Source organism: Podarcis melisellensis, assembly GCF_964234715.1.
Source record: "Podarcis melisellensis genome assembly, chromosome: 13".
Lineage (NCBI taxonomy): Eukaryota > Metazoa > Chordata > Lepidosauria > Squamata > Lacertidae > Podarcis > Podarcis melisellensis.
Window position 1 is genome coordinate 1,988,785 of NC_138545.1, and position 15,023 is coordinate 2,003,807.

At 49.6% G+C, this 15,023-nt stretch overlaps 1 protein-coding gene across 2 annotated transcripts; it reads left to right on the forward strand.

Annotated features, from left to right (window-relative positions):
- Nucleotides 1–2,042: 2,042 nt before the first annotated feature.
- Nucleotides 2,043–13,668, forward strand: SAP25 (Sin3A associated protein 25). Of its 2 annotated transcripts, XM_081887001.1 has the most exons (8): nucleotides 2,043–2,516; nucleotides 3,085–3,146; nucleotides 5,914–6,104; nucleotides 8,575–8,684; nucleotides 9,167–9,294; nucleotides 10,195–10,333; nucleotides 11,027–11,127; nucleotides 12,412–13,668. In XM_081887001.1, the coding sequence occupies exons 3-8, from the start codon at nucleotides 5,926–5,928 to the stop codon at nucleotides 12,646–12,648; spliced, it is 894 nt and encodes a 297-aa protein (XP_081743127.1). In that variant the 5' UTR covers nucleotides 2,043–2,516; nucleotides 3,085–3,146; nucleotides 5,914–5,925; the 3' UTR covers nucleotides 12,649–13,668. The 2 variants fall into 2 exon arrangements, with proteins under 2 accessions (XP_081743127.1, XP_081743128.1); XM_081887002.1 differs by lacking the exons at nucleotides 2,043–2,516; nucleotides 3,085–3,146 and adding an exon at nucleotides 3,362–3,443.
- The last annotated feature ends 1,355 nt before the right edge of the window (nucleotides 13,669–15,023 follow it).

Genomic DNA, 15,023 nt, shown 5'->3' on the forward strand with positions numbered 1-15,023 from the left:
AACATCGTATCTCTAAAACAGAAACAGCTAAAACATGGGGGGGGAGCAATAATTAAAAATAATCATAATTTAACACTAGTACACAATCTACTAAAACATACAGGTGCTAAGAACACAGCCCAGCCTTCCACGGAAATCAGTCAGTTCCCCAAGATCTGTTGAAATAAGATCTTCACTTGCCGGCAGAAGGATAGCAAGGAGGGAGCCAGTCGGGCTTCTCCAGGGAAAGAGATCCAAAGTTTGCTGGAGCAACCACCACAAAGAAGGCCCTGCTTTGTTTGTCCCCACTAAGTGGGCCTGGGAGGGGGGCAGGACTGAGGGAAGGCCTTGAATAACATCAAAATTATTAAGGAGACGGTGTGTGTAGCTTTTTGCAAGTTTCAGCCCGGCTGCAAAAGCACAGCAGACACTCTGGGGGAATTTGCCCTGTGTTGTGTCCTTCTCCCAATTAACCTCCATCTCCAGAGATGGCCAGTGGCTGCACCAGGTGGCCTCCCCTGTGATGTCATCCCAAAGCTGCCCTAGGCCTCAGGTTTGGGTCTGAGATGCTCCTGACCTGGCAACTGTAAACCAGTTGTTGTCGTTTAGTCGTGTCCGCCTCTTCGTGACCCCCTGGACCAGAGCACGCCAGGCCCTCCTGTCTTCCACTGCCTCCCGCAGTTTGGTCAAACTCATGTTCATAGATTCGAGAACACTGTCCCACCATCTCGTCCTCTGTCGTCCCCTTCTCCTTGCGCCCTCCATCTTTCCCAACATCAGGGTCTTTTCCAGGGAGTCTTCTCTTCTCCTGAGGTGGCCAAAGTATTGGAGCCTCAGCTTCAGGATCTGTCCTTCCAGGGAGCACTCAGGGCGGATCTCCTTCCGAATGGAGAGGTTGGATCTTCTTGCAGTCCATGGGACTCTCCAGAGTCTCCTCCAGCACCAGAATTCAAAAGCATCAATTCTTCGGCGATCAGCCTTCTTGATGGTCCAGCTCTCACTTCCATACATCACTCCTGGGAAAACCAGAGCTGTAATTATACGGACCTTTGTTGGCAAGGTGATGTCTCTGCTTTTTAAAGACCAGGGCTTGCATCTGGATGGTTTCTAGGTACCTTCAGGAGGAAGGTGCAATAGAATTGCAGAGTAGGAAGGGGCCCAGCCCCCTGCAATGCAGGAATATTTCACCCAAGGTGGGGCTGGAACCCACAACTCTGAAATTAAGAGTCTCATATCCCAGCTCATGGTCGTGGGAGATGGTCCAGACCCCTGCCGGCCTTCCAGACCAGGTGAAAATGAGAGAGAGAGAGAGGCAGGGACCATGTCATGATCCCCCGCCCCTAAGGCAGAGCGGGTTGGGCTAGATGACCCTCGGGGTCCCTTCTGACTCTGCAATCTGATGATTCTATGTTCTGATGGTCTCCTTCGGTTTGCTGCAGCCTCCAAACCAGGCATCCTCAAACTCAGCCCTCCAGATGTCTTGGGACTACAACTCCCATCATCCCTGACCACTGGTCCTGTTAGCTAGGGATGATGGGAGTTGTAGTCCCAAAACATTTTGGGATGCCTGCTCCAAACTCTCTCACTTTGCAAAAACATCTAAGGATAATCCCCCGAGTTTGGGGGGGGGGTGTTATTCCCTTGTGATTGCAGCCCTTTGAAGGGCGTGAGACTAGAGTTTTGTCACCTCCTTGACAAATGGGGAATAATCACAGGAGACCAGACCTTCCCCCCCCCCACCCTGCACCCCTGGGGAGCAATTAAAGATGACCTGGTCTCTTTCCAGACTATACTCTCCGATTACTACAGAGCTAAACCCTTTTGAACTCATTTTCATTCATTCCATTTAATACACAACCCTTTGCCAAAAGGGCAACAGACCACAAATATCAACGCAACACATAATATCTATACAAAACCAAAGCAGTTGTTGCTTCTGAGTACACACACCTGTGATGGTCAGGATGCAGATAATCGTTTTATTCCTTAAAAGAAAGAAAAAGCGAATGTGAAGAATATTTCTGTCTTTTTAAAGCAGGCATAGTAGCAGGGAGGACCTTTCGTTTCCTGTAAATAAATGTAATGAGCAAGGCTCTAGTCCATCATGCCGTGCTCATAGCCTCTGAGGAGCCGGATTCATAGAAAGACAGAATTGTGGAGTTGTAAGGGGCTCCCCACGGTCATCTAGTCCAACCCCCTGAAATGCAGCGCCTGGGTTTGAACCCGCAACCTTGAGATAACGGAGTTTCCTCTTCTGCCAATGTGTTGAGCATTTGAAATACACAAATAATATAATTGAGCTCTGGTGTGTTGTTGGGGGGACAGAGGGAGACAGAGAAAGGAACTTCCCACCCCACCCACTTTGGAGGAGGATTTTAAAGCCAGCCTGGATGTCTGCAAAAGCGTTGCAGCAGGAGAAATTTTGCTCCCAGCTGAGTCCACTTTGCTCCTAATGAGGCCCTTTTGCAGAGAATGATTTAAAAATTGGGAAGGTTCTCAGCTGCGGAAGGAAGAAGCAGAACCTGGAAGTGGGAGAGGTGTGAGTTGAAGGGGGGGGCTTCAACTTTTGCAGGAGCAGTGCCTCCATTTCTCTCGAATTATTATTATTTCAGAGGCTCTTTGTGATTTTAAGGGGTTTTTTTTCTTAGAAAACAATGCATTCCTCACTCTCTTTTAATGACCCCCCCAACCTCCCCCCCCTAATAGAAAGGGCCTGTTATTTTGAGAATACACTATAGGCTTAAATATTTATCCCATTGAATAATTCCAGAAATACCTTTCTTTCTTTTGCAACAGAAGGGGTGCTTTAATGCTTTCGATTCTGAGTCCCTTAGAAATATCCCGTCCTACAGATGTGGTGTCCCCAAGGTGGGGGGGGGTGGTCTTGGCCTGCCATCCTACTCTTCCAGGCCCCCTCCCCAAATTACCAACGTTAAAGGATTCTCCATCTCTGGTCAAGCCAAGCTGTGGAGCACCTATTGAGGTCACATCCTGCCTTGAGAAACCTCTAGGATTCAGGCGGAGGGGAATTTATTCGCACCCACCGTTTATTTTTGTTTTAGGGATGTATTTATTGAATTTTCACACCCACCTTTCGCTCCGCAGGGCTCTAGGTCACCTGCCTGCTTTTCCCCACCTCCTCAATTCCCTCACGACAACCTTGTGAGGTAGGTTAGGTTGAGAAGCAAGTAAGGGGCCCCAAAATTCACATCCGGTGGGTTTTATGGCTGAGTTGGGGATTAATATATTGTTGTGATCACCACCAGCATCCTAGGAACAGCTCTGTCAGTCGAGCATGAGATTCTCAATCCCTAAGGCTGTGGGTTCGAGTCTCACCTAGGGGAAAAATAGATCTGCATTGCAGGGGGGTTGGGCTGAATGACCCTTGGCTGGGGGGCATCCCTTCCAACTCTGCAATTCTGTGATCGCTGATTTATTAGCTGCCTTCTCAACCTGACTGACAGGTGAGATGATTTTTAAAAACAACCCCACCCCAAATGACAAATCTATTTAAAAATAGGTCTATATAATATTTATTTTTTTTTTTATAAAAATTTTTATTAAGATTTTTTACAGATACATATTTAACAAACAAAATAGGTTTCATAACATCCTTTCATTCTATTGCGGACTCCCTCACGTCTCCCGCTTCCACTTTCATCATTAAAAACGAATTTTTCCAAGCAAATTATCATCTTGTTTATGCTCTTAAGTGCAATATTTAGGTTAAACTCACATAAAAAATTATAATTTAATGGTAGACAGTTATTTCTACTCTGGCTTCCTTGTTAGGATTCAACCAAATTACAGTACTTTTGTAAATAAATCTTAAATTTCTTCCAGTCTTCTTCGACCCTCTCCTCTCCCAGGTCGCGGATTCTGCCAGTCATCTCAGCCAGTTGCATATAGTCCATCAGCTGCATCTGCCATTCTTCCAGTGTGGGTAGATCTTGGGTTTTCCAGCTCTTAGCAATAAGTATCCTTGCCGCCGTTGTAGCGTACATAAAAAATGTTCTGTCCTTCTTTAACACGTTCTGGCCGACCATGCCCAGAAGGAAGGCCTCTGGTTTCTTGGTGAAGGTATACTTAAATACCTTTTTTAACTCATTGTATATCATTTCCCAAAAGGCCTTCACTTTAGGGCAGGTCCACCAGAGGTGAAAAAATGTTCCTTCATTTTCCTTACATTTCCAACATTTGTTATCAGACGAATGGTATATTTTAGCCAATTTCACTGGGGTCATGTACCATCTATATATCATTTTCATTACATTTTCCTTCAGAGCATTACATGCTGTGAAGTTCAGCCCGGTGGTCCATAACCTTTCCCAGTCCTCAAACATAATGTTGTGCCCAATATCCTGGGCCCACTTTATCATAGCCGATTTAACCAATTCGTCTTGTGTGTTCCATTTCAGCAGCAAGTTATACATTTTTGAAAGTACCTTGGTCTTAGGTTCTAGCAGTTCTGTCTCCAGTTTCGATTTCTCCACCTGGAATCCTAACTTTTTATCAATCTTAAACACTTCCTTAATCTGAGCATAGTGTAACCAGTCTCGCACTTTATCTTTCATTTTCTCTAAACTCTGCAGTTTCCAATTTTCTCCATCCCTTTCTAGTATTTCCCAATATTTTGGCCAATTGGCCTCCATATTGGGTCTTTTTCGGGCCTTAGCCTCCAGAGGTGACAGCCACCTCGGTGTTTTGTTTTCTAATAAGTCTTTGTATCTTGTCCAGACATTAAATATTGCTTTTCTGACAATATGGTTCTTAAAGACCTTGTTGATCTTAACCTTGTCGTACCATAAATATGCATGCCATCCAAATGCATTGTTAAAACCTTCCAAATCCAGCACATCCGTGTCCTCCAGAAGTAGCCAGTCTTTTAGCCAGCAGAAAGCTGCGGCTTCATAGTACAACTTTAAGTCTGGCAGGGCAAAGCCCCCTCTTTCTTTTGCGTCCGTTAGTATCTTAAACTTAATTCTGGGCTTTTTGCCCTGCCAGACAAATTTGGAGATATCTTTCTGCCACTTCCGGAAGCACTCCGTTTTATCTACAATCTGCAATGTCTGAAACAAAAATAACATTTTTGGCAATACATTCATCTTAATAGCAGCTATTCGACCTAACAATGAAAGTTTCAATTTTGACCAACTATCCAAGTCTCTCTTAATTTCAGACCAACATTTTTCATAATTATCTTTAAACAGACTCAAAGGTCTATATAATATTTAGAAAGAGGGAGAAGCTTTGCAGGAAATGAAATTTTGCTTGTGGGCATCTGCGATTCTCATCCCCAAAGGGCCGGCGGTTTTAATTTTATTTTCCTGGAGAATCCCCTGGCCCGCCCGCCCCTGCAACCTAGGAGCAAAGCAAGTAGCAGGATCAAGCCCCAGGGCACCCACCCAAGCCCAGGATTAATCCTGCCCTGAATGTCCCTCTTCCTCTGGGGTGGAAAACACAAAGAGGGATTATTTGGTACCCAGAAGAAGGAGATAAGTCCTTTTTCACGCCAGGAATGAAATTGCCTCTCCAAGTAGCTTAGCTGTGGATGATGCCCCCTGGCAAAAAGGGCAGCTCAGGTGGGCAGGGCTCCCCCCCAACACGGCCCCCCCTGCCTTCTATATAGGGTGCCCCCTTGACCCCCTGATGGAAGTCCTTTCCTCCCAGGCAAAGAGAGGAGGTGGGTATTTTTTTAGGAGGCTGGCTGAGGTCCACAAATCTGCCCTCTTCTCAGTCTGGACTATCCAAGCCTTGCAAAAAAAAGGGGGGGGTCCCTGTCCCACCCTGGAGGGGGGCAGCTTGGCTCCTGTTTCACACCCCACCTCCCTGCCCCCATCAAGTGGGGCCATTGCCAAGGTCTCCTGGCAGAGAAAGACCCAACAGGTTTTCATTTTCTGCTGGAGGACTTTTTTTCCCTTCCTCCTTTTGCAGGTTTTGCAAGAGATGTTTGACGACTCGGACCCCCGGCATGAGCTCTGGGACACAGAAGATGAAGATGAAGATGATGAAGAGGAGGAGGAGGAAGAAGAGGAGGAGGAGGAAGAGGAGGCAGATAGTGACTCTAGCTCAGACGGCAGCAGCGAGGATTCCCACGCCGAAGAAACCCAGGAGTTCGGGGAGTGGTGAGTGAGGCTTTGGGGCCTGCGGAATAAGACTTATTGGATTCTGTTGTTGGGGGTTTGTAGTCTCTCTGGGGCAGGGACTGCAGAGAGGGCCTGGCACTCCCCAGGTGTTGAATTAATAGGCCATCGCCAGAGGGGGCTTTTTGGGAAGCAGAGTTGGGTGGGAATCATAAGTGGTATTACATCTGTGTGTGCTTCAAATACAATTATATCTCCCCCTACAAAACGCAGCACCCTTTCGGTGGGTGTCGTTGGGCGCAGCGGGAATTCTAGTTTGCCGGTCACGCTGAACCCTGAAAGGTCCTGGCTGCGAATTGCGCATAACTGGAGTCACATTCCTAATTATTCATTACATTCAGTGCTTTTTTTTCTTTAAAAAAAACCTGTTTCGGTGTACTCTCATATTGACTCCAGAAAATCGCTATTTTATAGTTCAGACTGGGGGAAATAAATACAGTAAATGGACAAAAGTACAAAGATTTGCAAAATGTTTAGGGGGATGCGTACCCCTGCGTCTCCCCAGAAAAAAACACTGTTTACATTTATAAACCGACACCATTTCCCTCCCCTTCCTCAAAAATTTGAAGCCTGCTTTCTCCAGGGCCATAGTCCTCATTTAATTCCCGACAACCCTGTGAGGTAGGGCAGGTTTGTGGGCCTAGTGGGGAGATTTGAACCCTGGTTGGTGCTGTGGGTTAAACCACAGAGCCTAGGACTTGCCGATCAGAAGGTCGGCGGTTCGAATCCCCGCGATGGGGTGAGCTCCTGTTGCTTGGTCCCAGCTCCTGCCAACCTAGCAGTTCGAAAGCACATCAGTGCAAGTAGATAAATAGGTACCACTCTGGCGGGAAGGCAAACGGTGTTTCCGTGCGCTGCTCTGGTTCGCCAGAAGCGGCTTAGTCATGCTGGCCACATGACCCGGAAGCTGTACGCCGGCTCCCTCAGCCAATAAAGCGAGATGAGTGCCACAACCTCAGAGTCGGCCACGACTGGACCTAATGGTCAGGGGTCCCTTTACCTTTACATCCCCAAGGTCCTGATCCCGCGCTCTAACCACTAGGCCACTCACTGGTGTTGTGGCTTCATGTAAAAAAACACACAACACAGTGAGGCTTTTTAATACCCCTTTATTGCAAAATTGTGTGTTGTTTTTTTAATTTGCACCAGGCCTTTTGAATGGGTGCCCTGTTCCGTTACCCCAAACCTAGCATGGCATAGTGGTTAGGGTCCAGGACCTGGGAGAGAGCTGGGTTCGAATCCCCATTTAGTCACTTCAGGGGCCAGTCACCATCTTCCTCACAGGGTTGTTGTGAGGATAATAAATAATAATAATAATTTTTTATTTATACCCTGCCTTCCTGGTTCAGAAAACCGAGCTCAGGGCGGCTAACAACAAATTTAAAACACTTAATTGATGCAACAAAAAACAGCATGTGGGGAAGGTACAGGGGAGTACCATACGCCCAGAGAACCTGTCATTGTGCCATAGGTGTGGCTGAGTCCACCGAACACATTCTCTTGACTTGCCCTTCTTATGCAGAGCTTAGACAAAATTTTATAGACCCACTCCTATGTCAATTTAGCTTCCTACCCGGAGAATACCAGGTTTTACACTTGCTGAATAATGTCACTAGAGCTATACCTTCCTTGGTGGCCAAATTTCTTTTTTTAGCTTTTAAGCGTCGCAAGACTATAATTGACTGTATCGATATGGGGCTATCTGTTTAGCCCATTTTAGTGTTGGCTAAGTTCTAAAATCTTCCTGGATGTTTAACTGTGTATTGACAAATGTACTTTTTCTGACTGACGGTCGAATAAAAGGTTGATGATGATGATGACAGTATAAAACGTGAATAACAATAAATTCAGAATTCAAAAATCAATTTAGGGGGGAAATCCATCCAATAAACATTAGATGATCGCCAGGGCTAGCTGGCTGAATGAGTCCTATTTGGGCCAGCGAGGAGACCAGGGGAGAATTAGCTGTGGGGTCTCAGAGAGGGAATCTTCATAAAAAGGGAAGGAAGGGGAATAAAAGATCAGGTGGAATTCAAATTAAAGGCCAGGTGGAATAGCTCTGTCTTACAGGCCCGACGGAAGGAGGTTAAATCCTGTCTCATGGGACATAGCATTCCAGCAGGTTGGAGCCATCACTGAGAAGGCCCTGGCCCTGGGGGAGGACAGTCTGACTTTAGGGTCCAGGACCTCTAAACTATAATTATTCATGGACCTTAAGGTAAACGATGGAGGGAAAGAACCATGTCAGCTCATGGGTCTAGGAATGGGATAGATAGATAATTGATTTGGGGTTATAGTCATTTAACAGAGCAATTCCTCAACGTGCCACGATGGTTTTTTTGTGTGTGTGAACTGCCTTTTCTGGCGAGAACGCCAAGGCCGTGAGGAGACAGAGGGCAGTGCCCCTTCCTCTTTGCAAGAACTGGACCCCACCTGCCCAAAATTTCCACAGGGGTCAGGATCCAGCCTCTTGCTTCCAGCCAAAAGCGCGCCACCCGGGATCCCACCGCTGCCGCCGACGCCTTTTCGCCCCTTACGCCTTGCAGGAGCGGCATTCGCCAGGTGAGTCTGGGGGGGGGCAGAGGGGTCAGGGGGGCTCCAGATGTCGGGGAGAAACCGCCGCACTTGCTTCGGAGCTCCTTGAATCCTGTGGGCTGGCAGCTGTAGCGCAACCCTGGCTATTCTCCTGCCCTCCAGATGTTGCCACCCAAAAAAAATCTGCACAGTGCCAGGTTCATTGAGTCCTAGCATTGTAGGGCTCCCTTTACAGTGGAGGTGGGCAGAGTCGGCTCTGCAGCCATCCAGGTCGGTGCCCATTGCTGTATCCTGTGGCAGGAAGTTCCACAGTTTGATGAATAACTTTCTTTTTAAACGTCAGCCTGATCAAGTTCTGGTGTTAGGAGGAGGAGCAAAGCTTTTCTCAGCCCATTCTCCCCATGCCATGTGTGATTTCGGACGTTTCTGCCCCGTAGCTTTTCTGTCTTTCCTGAAACTTAACTTTTTGACGTGCCTGTCACTTTTATTTCTTGAACGGGCGTTTTTAGGGCTCAGGAGCAGCTGCAGGGTGGACCTCAAACCTTGGGGCAGAGAGACCCCGCCTTGGGAAACCCCCCTCTCCCACTGGGTGCAGGATACAAGAGCCGTCTGCGTAACAAATTGGGGTACACAGCAGGTGCGTTCCGGGATGGGGTGGGGCTTCAGTCCCGGGGGGGGGGCTCTTGCTATTTCTTTAGAGGCGGGGGGCACTCAACCTGCCCCCCAAAATCCTCTGCACATGCTCAAACACCCTCTCTCGCTTACGCTGGGGCCGAACGGCTTTGGAGGCCTCTTGGCTCGGCGCCTGCCTTGTCCATGGAACATAGAATGGCACCTAAAGGGGGAACCTAAAGGGTCCTCTAGACCAACCCCCTGCAACGAATATAAATCGCTGCAAATGTTTTACTGGGAGGCGTGGTTAATACTCGCCCCTGGGCTGACTTTCTGTCTTTATTTTCCAGTGGTGTATTATTGCATATATCGGCCTGCCTTTGACCCAGCGCCCCACAGCTGTTGCAAACTACAGCTCCCAACGGCCCCTTAAGGGCAGCCCAGCTCTATGATGCTGGATCTCACGGGTGCCCAGCTGTGCTGGATGGCAGGGCGTCGGCGTCGGGTCCCAAAACATCTGGAGGGCCTCTGCTTTGTGATGAATCCCGAATAAAAGGCAACTGGCTTTTGTCCAAAGGTCCTGTGGATCGTATCCCTTCCCTCCCTCCATTGCTTATAGCTCATAATCACGCCCATAGCTGCCGGATTTTCACGGAATCGTAGAATCGGGTCTCCCAAAGGTCATCCAGACTGACCCTCTGCAATGCAGGAATGACAGCTAAAGAATCCCTGGCAGGTGGCCGTCCACCCTTTTCTCGAAAACCTCCAACGAAGGAGAGTCCACTTTCCAAGGTCGTAGAGTTGGGAAGGGACCGCCAGAGGTCATCTAGTCCAACCCGCTGCAAAAGTTTGGGGTGTTGAATGTGGCTGTATGTGTGTATGGGGGGGTTTCACACTCATCTCTGCTTGATGTCTTTCCCGGCAGGTGTCCAGGTTCCGCTCCCGGACTCTTTCCCACCCTTCTTTCCAGTCGTTCTACACCGCTGTCTCCACCTGCAGCCGCTCCTCCCCAGCTGCAGCTGCGGAACCAGGCGCCTTGCCCTCGGAACTCGAACCCAGAGCCAGTAAGCAGCACGGGGAAGACAGGGGGGAGTCTGCTCTCTCTGGGGGCTGGAGAGGGGCTTCCTGCTGTTGCCTAAATGATGGAGGGGCTTCCCTGTGAGAAAAGGTTGCAGCGGGGAGGGTGGTAGATTTTTAGCGTTTGCAAAACGAAGCCTGACATGAACTCCCTTGTAAAACTAGAACTCAATGGACTTCCAGGGAAGCCGAAAGTTGGAAGATTCAGGACAGATGGAAAAAAGTCCTTCTGTTGCACAGTTAATCTGTGGAACTCTCTGCCACAGGAGGCAGGGATTTGCCACCAACCCAGATGGCTTTGAAAGAGGATCTGGTAAACTCAATGGAAGAGGAGAAGAGGGCTTTTGATGGATACTAGCCCTGATCCAGCAAGCTGCTCTTACATCGGACTACAACACCCATATTGCACCTAGCTAGCAAGGATCAGCGATGGGAGTTGTAGTCCAACAACATCCGGCGACTCGAGGTTGGAGCAGACTGCTCCGTTTGGAGTCCTTCAACCTTGCACCCCCAGATGCTGAACAGACAACAACTCCCATCCTCCAAAGTCAGCTGAGTCCAGTTGTCATGGATGATGGGAGTTGTAGTCCAGCGACTTCTGGGGACCAAAATTCCCATCAGATCCGGTGTCGGCTGATCTCACCTTCTGCCTGCATGTCTCCCCCTTTCTCCCTTTGAAGCGCCTCTCCCCGCCGTGGACTGCAGCGGATTCTTCTACACTGACCCAACGATGCCGCCAGGACATCGGATCTACAACTGTCTTTCTGTCTCCACCCAGGAAGTAAGTGGTCTTTGAAAAAGCTTTGAAAAATGACGTGTTTCAGTGTAAGAATTCATGTAGGGTGTGGGAAACCTTTAGGAACAAGAATCGTGTGTGATTGTCTATAGGCGGTTGGAGGATGGATGGCGGCTAACAGATTGAGGTTGAATCCTCACAAGACAGAAGTAGAGGAGGTGGATAGGTGTGGGGGACTCCCTGGTCCTGAATGGGGTCACTGTTCCCCTGAAGGACCAGGTGCGCAGCCTGGGAGTCATTCTGGACTCACCGCTGTCCATGGAGGCACAGGTCAGTTCTGCGTCCAGGGCAGCTGTCTGTCAGCTCCATCTGGTGCGCAGGATGAGACCCTCCCTGCCCGCGGACTGTCTCGCCTGAGTGGCGCATGCTCTGGTTATCTCCTGCTTGGACTACAGCAATGCGCTCTACATGGGGCTACCTTTGAAGGTGACCCGGAAACTGCAACTAATCCAGAATGTGGCAGCTAGACTGGGGACTGGGAGCGGCCGCCGAGACCACATAACACCGGTCCTGAGAGATCTGCATTGGCTCCCAGTACTTTTCTGAGCACAATTCAAAGTGTTGGTGCTGACCTTGAAAGCCCTAAATGGCCTCAAAGGCCCAGCAGACCTGAAGGAGCGTCTCCACCCCCATCGTTCTGCCCGGACACTGAGGTCCAGCGCGAGGGCCTTCTGGCAGTTCCCTCATTGCAAGAAGCCAAGTTACAGGGAAGCAGGCAGAGGGCCTTCTCGGTGGTGGCACCTGCCCTGTGGAACACCCTCCCACCAGATGTGAAGGAAGCAAACAACTAACTTTTAGAAGACATCTGAAGGCAGCCCTCTTTGGGGAAGCTTTTAATGTTTGATGTATTACGGTATTTTAATACAGTGGTACCTCAGGTTAAGTACTTGATTCGTTCCGGAGGTCCGTTCTTAACCTGAAACTGTTCTTAACCTGAAGCACCACTTTAGCTAATGGGGCCTCCTGCTGCTGCCATGCCGCCGGAGCACAGTTTCTGTTCTCATCCTGAAGCAAAGTTCTTAACCCGAGGTACTATTTCTGGGTTAGCGGAGTCTGTAACCTGAAGCGCCTGTAACCTGAAGCGCCTGTAACCCGAGGTACCACTATTTTGTTGGAGGCTGCCCAGAGTGGCTGGGGAGGCCCAGCCAGATGGGCAGGGTATAAAAAGGCAGGGAGTTCCACTGGTTAAAACTCACATTATTATTCTTTTTTTAGCCTTTGTGGCTACGCTCGCTCCTCACCTATTTGCCTTGATCCCTTTTCCTTCAGGTCCTCCGCAGCCTGTCGCTGGAGACCCCGCCGCCCATCATGTCTGTCCGCCCAGCTTCCCCGCCTCGCAGGGCCGGCGCCCGAACCCAGTGGCTCTCTGAGCTGGAGTGCAAGGCGGTCTCCGCTCTCATGGAGCTCCCAGACAGCACCAGCCAGGATGGGTGCCAGCCCTCCCCTTGCTTGCCAGGAGAAATGGAGGGGCTCAGGGAAATGGAAACCTCAGATGTGCTGCCATAGCGCTGCAACGAGGTGTCGTAGGGCTGCAGGTTCCATAAGGCATGTGTGAAAGGGAGATTCCTGCGTCTCCTCCCGTCTGTCTGGCCTGGCGCCGCTAAACCCCTCAAATGGACAGTGAGTTCTTGGGGGGCACAGGCTGCCCCTCCTGACTCAGCCAACCCCAAGTGAATTTTCTCTTTCCTCTTTCATAATGTTGTGGGAAAGGGTTTTGCGCTAGGAAAAAGCTCTTTTTGCGGGGGGCTGAAATCGCACCCAGGATCCTGGCGTGACGATGTTTTCCGTTTTGTTTCTTGGTGGGGGATAGGCAGATAGTTTCAGTCCTCAGTCCGTCATCTGGAATCTGGCGCCTTCCAGCTGCTCTGCGCTACAACTCCCAACGCCCGCCTCCATCCTGGATATGGGAGTTGTAGTCTAAGGCACCTGTGGAGGCAGGTTTGGGCAAGCTGCGATAAGGCTTTCTTTTTCCTTTTCCTTTCTGCGGCTATGGATCTGCTCGCCGAAAGACATTTAGGCAGCAGCCACGCGGGGCAGGGGAGTGAGGCCAATGGTTAGAGCAACCTCTGGCTGCTTAAGGACTACAACTGTTGTCAGTTGGAGATTTGGGAAACCCTTCGTTTCTTGGGCTTGCCCTCAAAGAAGGATGCAGAGCAGCCCTGGTGCCCTCCAGCTGCTTTGAACTACAACTCCCACCCGCTGGGCGCTCTTGGGAGTTCTAGTACAAAACAGCTGGAGAGCCCCAGGTTTTAGGTGGGGCCGGTTACCCAACGTCAAAGGGGAAAAGGGGTCTGTTCTGGGTTTCTTCCTCCCTTGTTCATTTCAAAAGATTAGCAAACGACTCTTCTCGTTATTTGCCCTGCTAGGAGGGGTGAATGGGAAGATTTCGGATATACTTGTTTAAAAGTTGTTCTGTGTTTTGAGGTTTTGCATGTGTGTTCGTTCGGCGTTTGTCTTTGCCCGTTTATATGCAACTGAGAGATTGTTGCCTTTCTTGGGGTGGGGAATAAAGTGAAATTGACCTGATTCCCTGCGTGCCTGCAAACTTAAGTTTTGAGTCTAGGGGGGGCCCTCTGAGATATCAAGGGTTAAACGCCCCCCAGTCTCCTAGGCCGGACAAGGATTTAATTCCTGGCGTGGGGTCAGTCATGGTCAGGCCAAAGGGGGCTTGTTGAGTCCAGTCTCCTGTTCCCACAGCGGCAGACTAGGAGCCTCTGAAAAAAACCAAACTCAGGATTCGAACTCAAGACCCCTCTCTCCCTCCTGCAGTTCCCAAAGGGTAAAAGCAGAGCCATTGTGGCTAAGAGCCTCCGTTCGCCCTCTCCCTCCTCCTCCAGTGGTTTTGCCCAATCCTCTTTTAATCCATCCCGGGATTAATCCATTCTTTCCTCCAGCCAGGGAGTGGGGAGCCTGTGTGCTACAACTCCCATCTTCCTCCTTGCGCAGGGGCTGATGGGATTTGGAGTCCGTGAAGGGCCGCCCTGAAGTTCCCCAGGTCCAGTCTCCAGAGGCATTTCCAGGCTAGGGAAACGTCACTGTCTGAAATCCGGGGGGGGGGGGGGACGGCTGCTGCCAGTCAGTGCGGGCTATATTGACCTATGGGGAAGCACCCGATTTGCATGCAAACGTCCCCCAGGTCCAATATCTTGAGGGCCTCTCTGGGTGGAGCTGGGGAAAGATGCCTCCTCCATGGAGCCCTGCGGAGGAGGGCGAAGGGGCTGCTGCCAGCCCGTGCAGGCTGTTTATAGTGGACTGGCATCTTAAAGAAACTGTGCCCATGGTATACCTACTTTCCCCCTTCTCATTTTGACTCTCCAGCTTCATATTTGTTTAAACTAACCATCCCAAAATACAGACGTGCCTTTACATTGGCTAGATGGGATGTACTTCCCTCTGCTGTACTCGAAGGTCGTTACCAAAAGACTCCATTTGAAAAACGACTTTGCCCATGTGGAGATGGTAACACGGAAACAGTGTCCCACGTCCTTCTATCTTGCCCCCTTTACAAAGACCTAAGGAATGAGATTATTACTCCACTCATTCTCTCCAACCCCGGCCGTTCACAAGACACTACACTGTATTTTCTATTATCTGATACGGATAGTCAGATAACAGAGAAGGTCGCGAGGTACATCGAGAGAGCTGCGAAATTGAGGGCCACCATCTGAGTGACAGACTTGTTCATCTGACGACCTCCTTTTGCTTGTTCTTTTCTTCCTTTTATCCCTATTTTCACTTTTAACTCTTGTATAGCTGTGGCCTGTTGGCTTTGCTAATAAAGTTTTGATTTGATTTGAGTGGACTGGCTTCCTTTGGTGGAAGAGAGCAGGACACACAGAGCACGCCAAAGGGGGTCTGAGTCCCCCTCTCTAGGCCACAAA

Bases quoted from the DNA above. Each gene is read 5' to 3' on its own strand.
- SAP25 (XM_081887001.1), top strand. From the start codon at position 5,926: ATGTTTGACGACTCGGACCCCCGGCATGAGCTCTGGGACACAGAAGAT. The intron at 6,105-8,574 runs GTGAGTGAGGCT...AAATTTCCACAG, and splicing joins ACCCAGGAGTTCGGGGAGTG to GGGTCAGGATCCAGCCTCTT. The intron at 9,295-10,194 runs GTGCGTTCCGGG...CTTTCCCGGCAG, and splicing joins CAAATTGGGGTACACAGCAG to GTGTCCAGGTTCCGCTCCCG.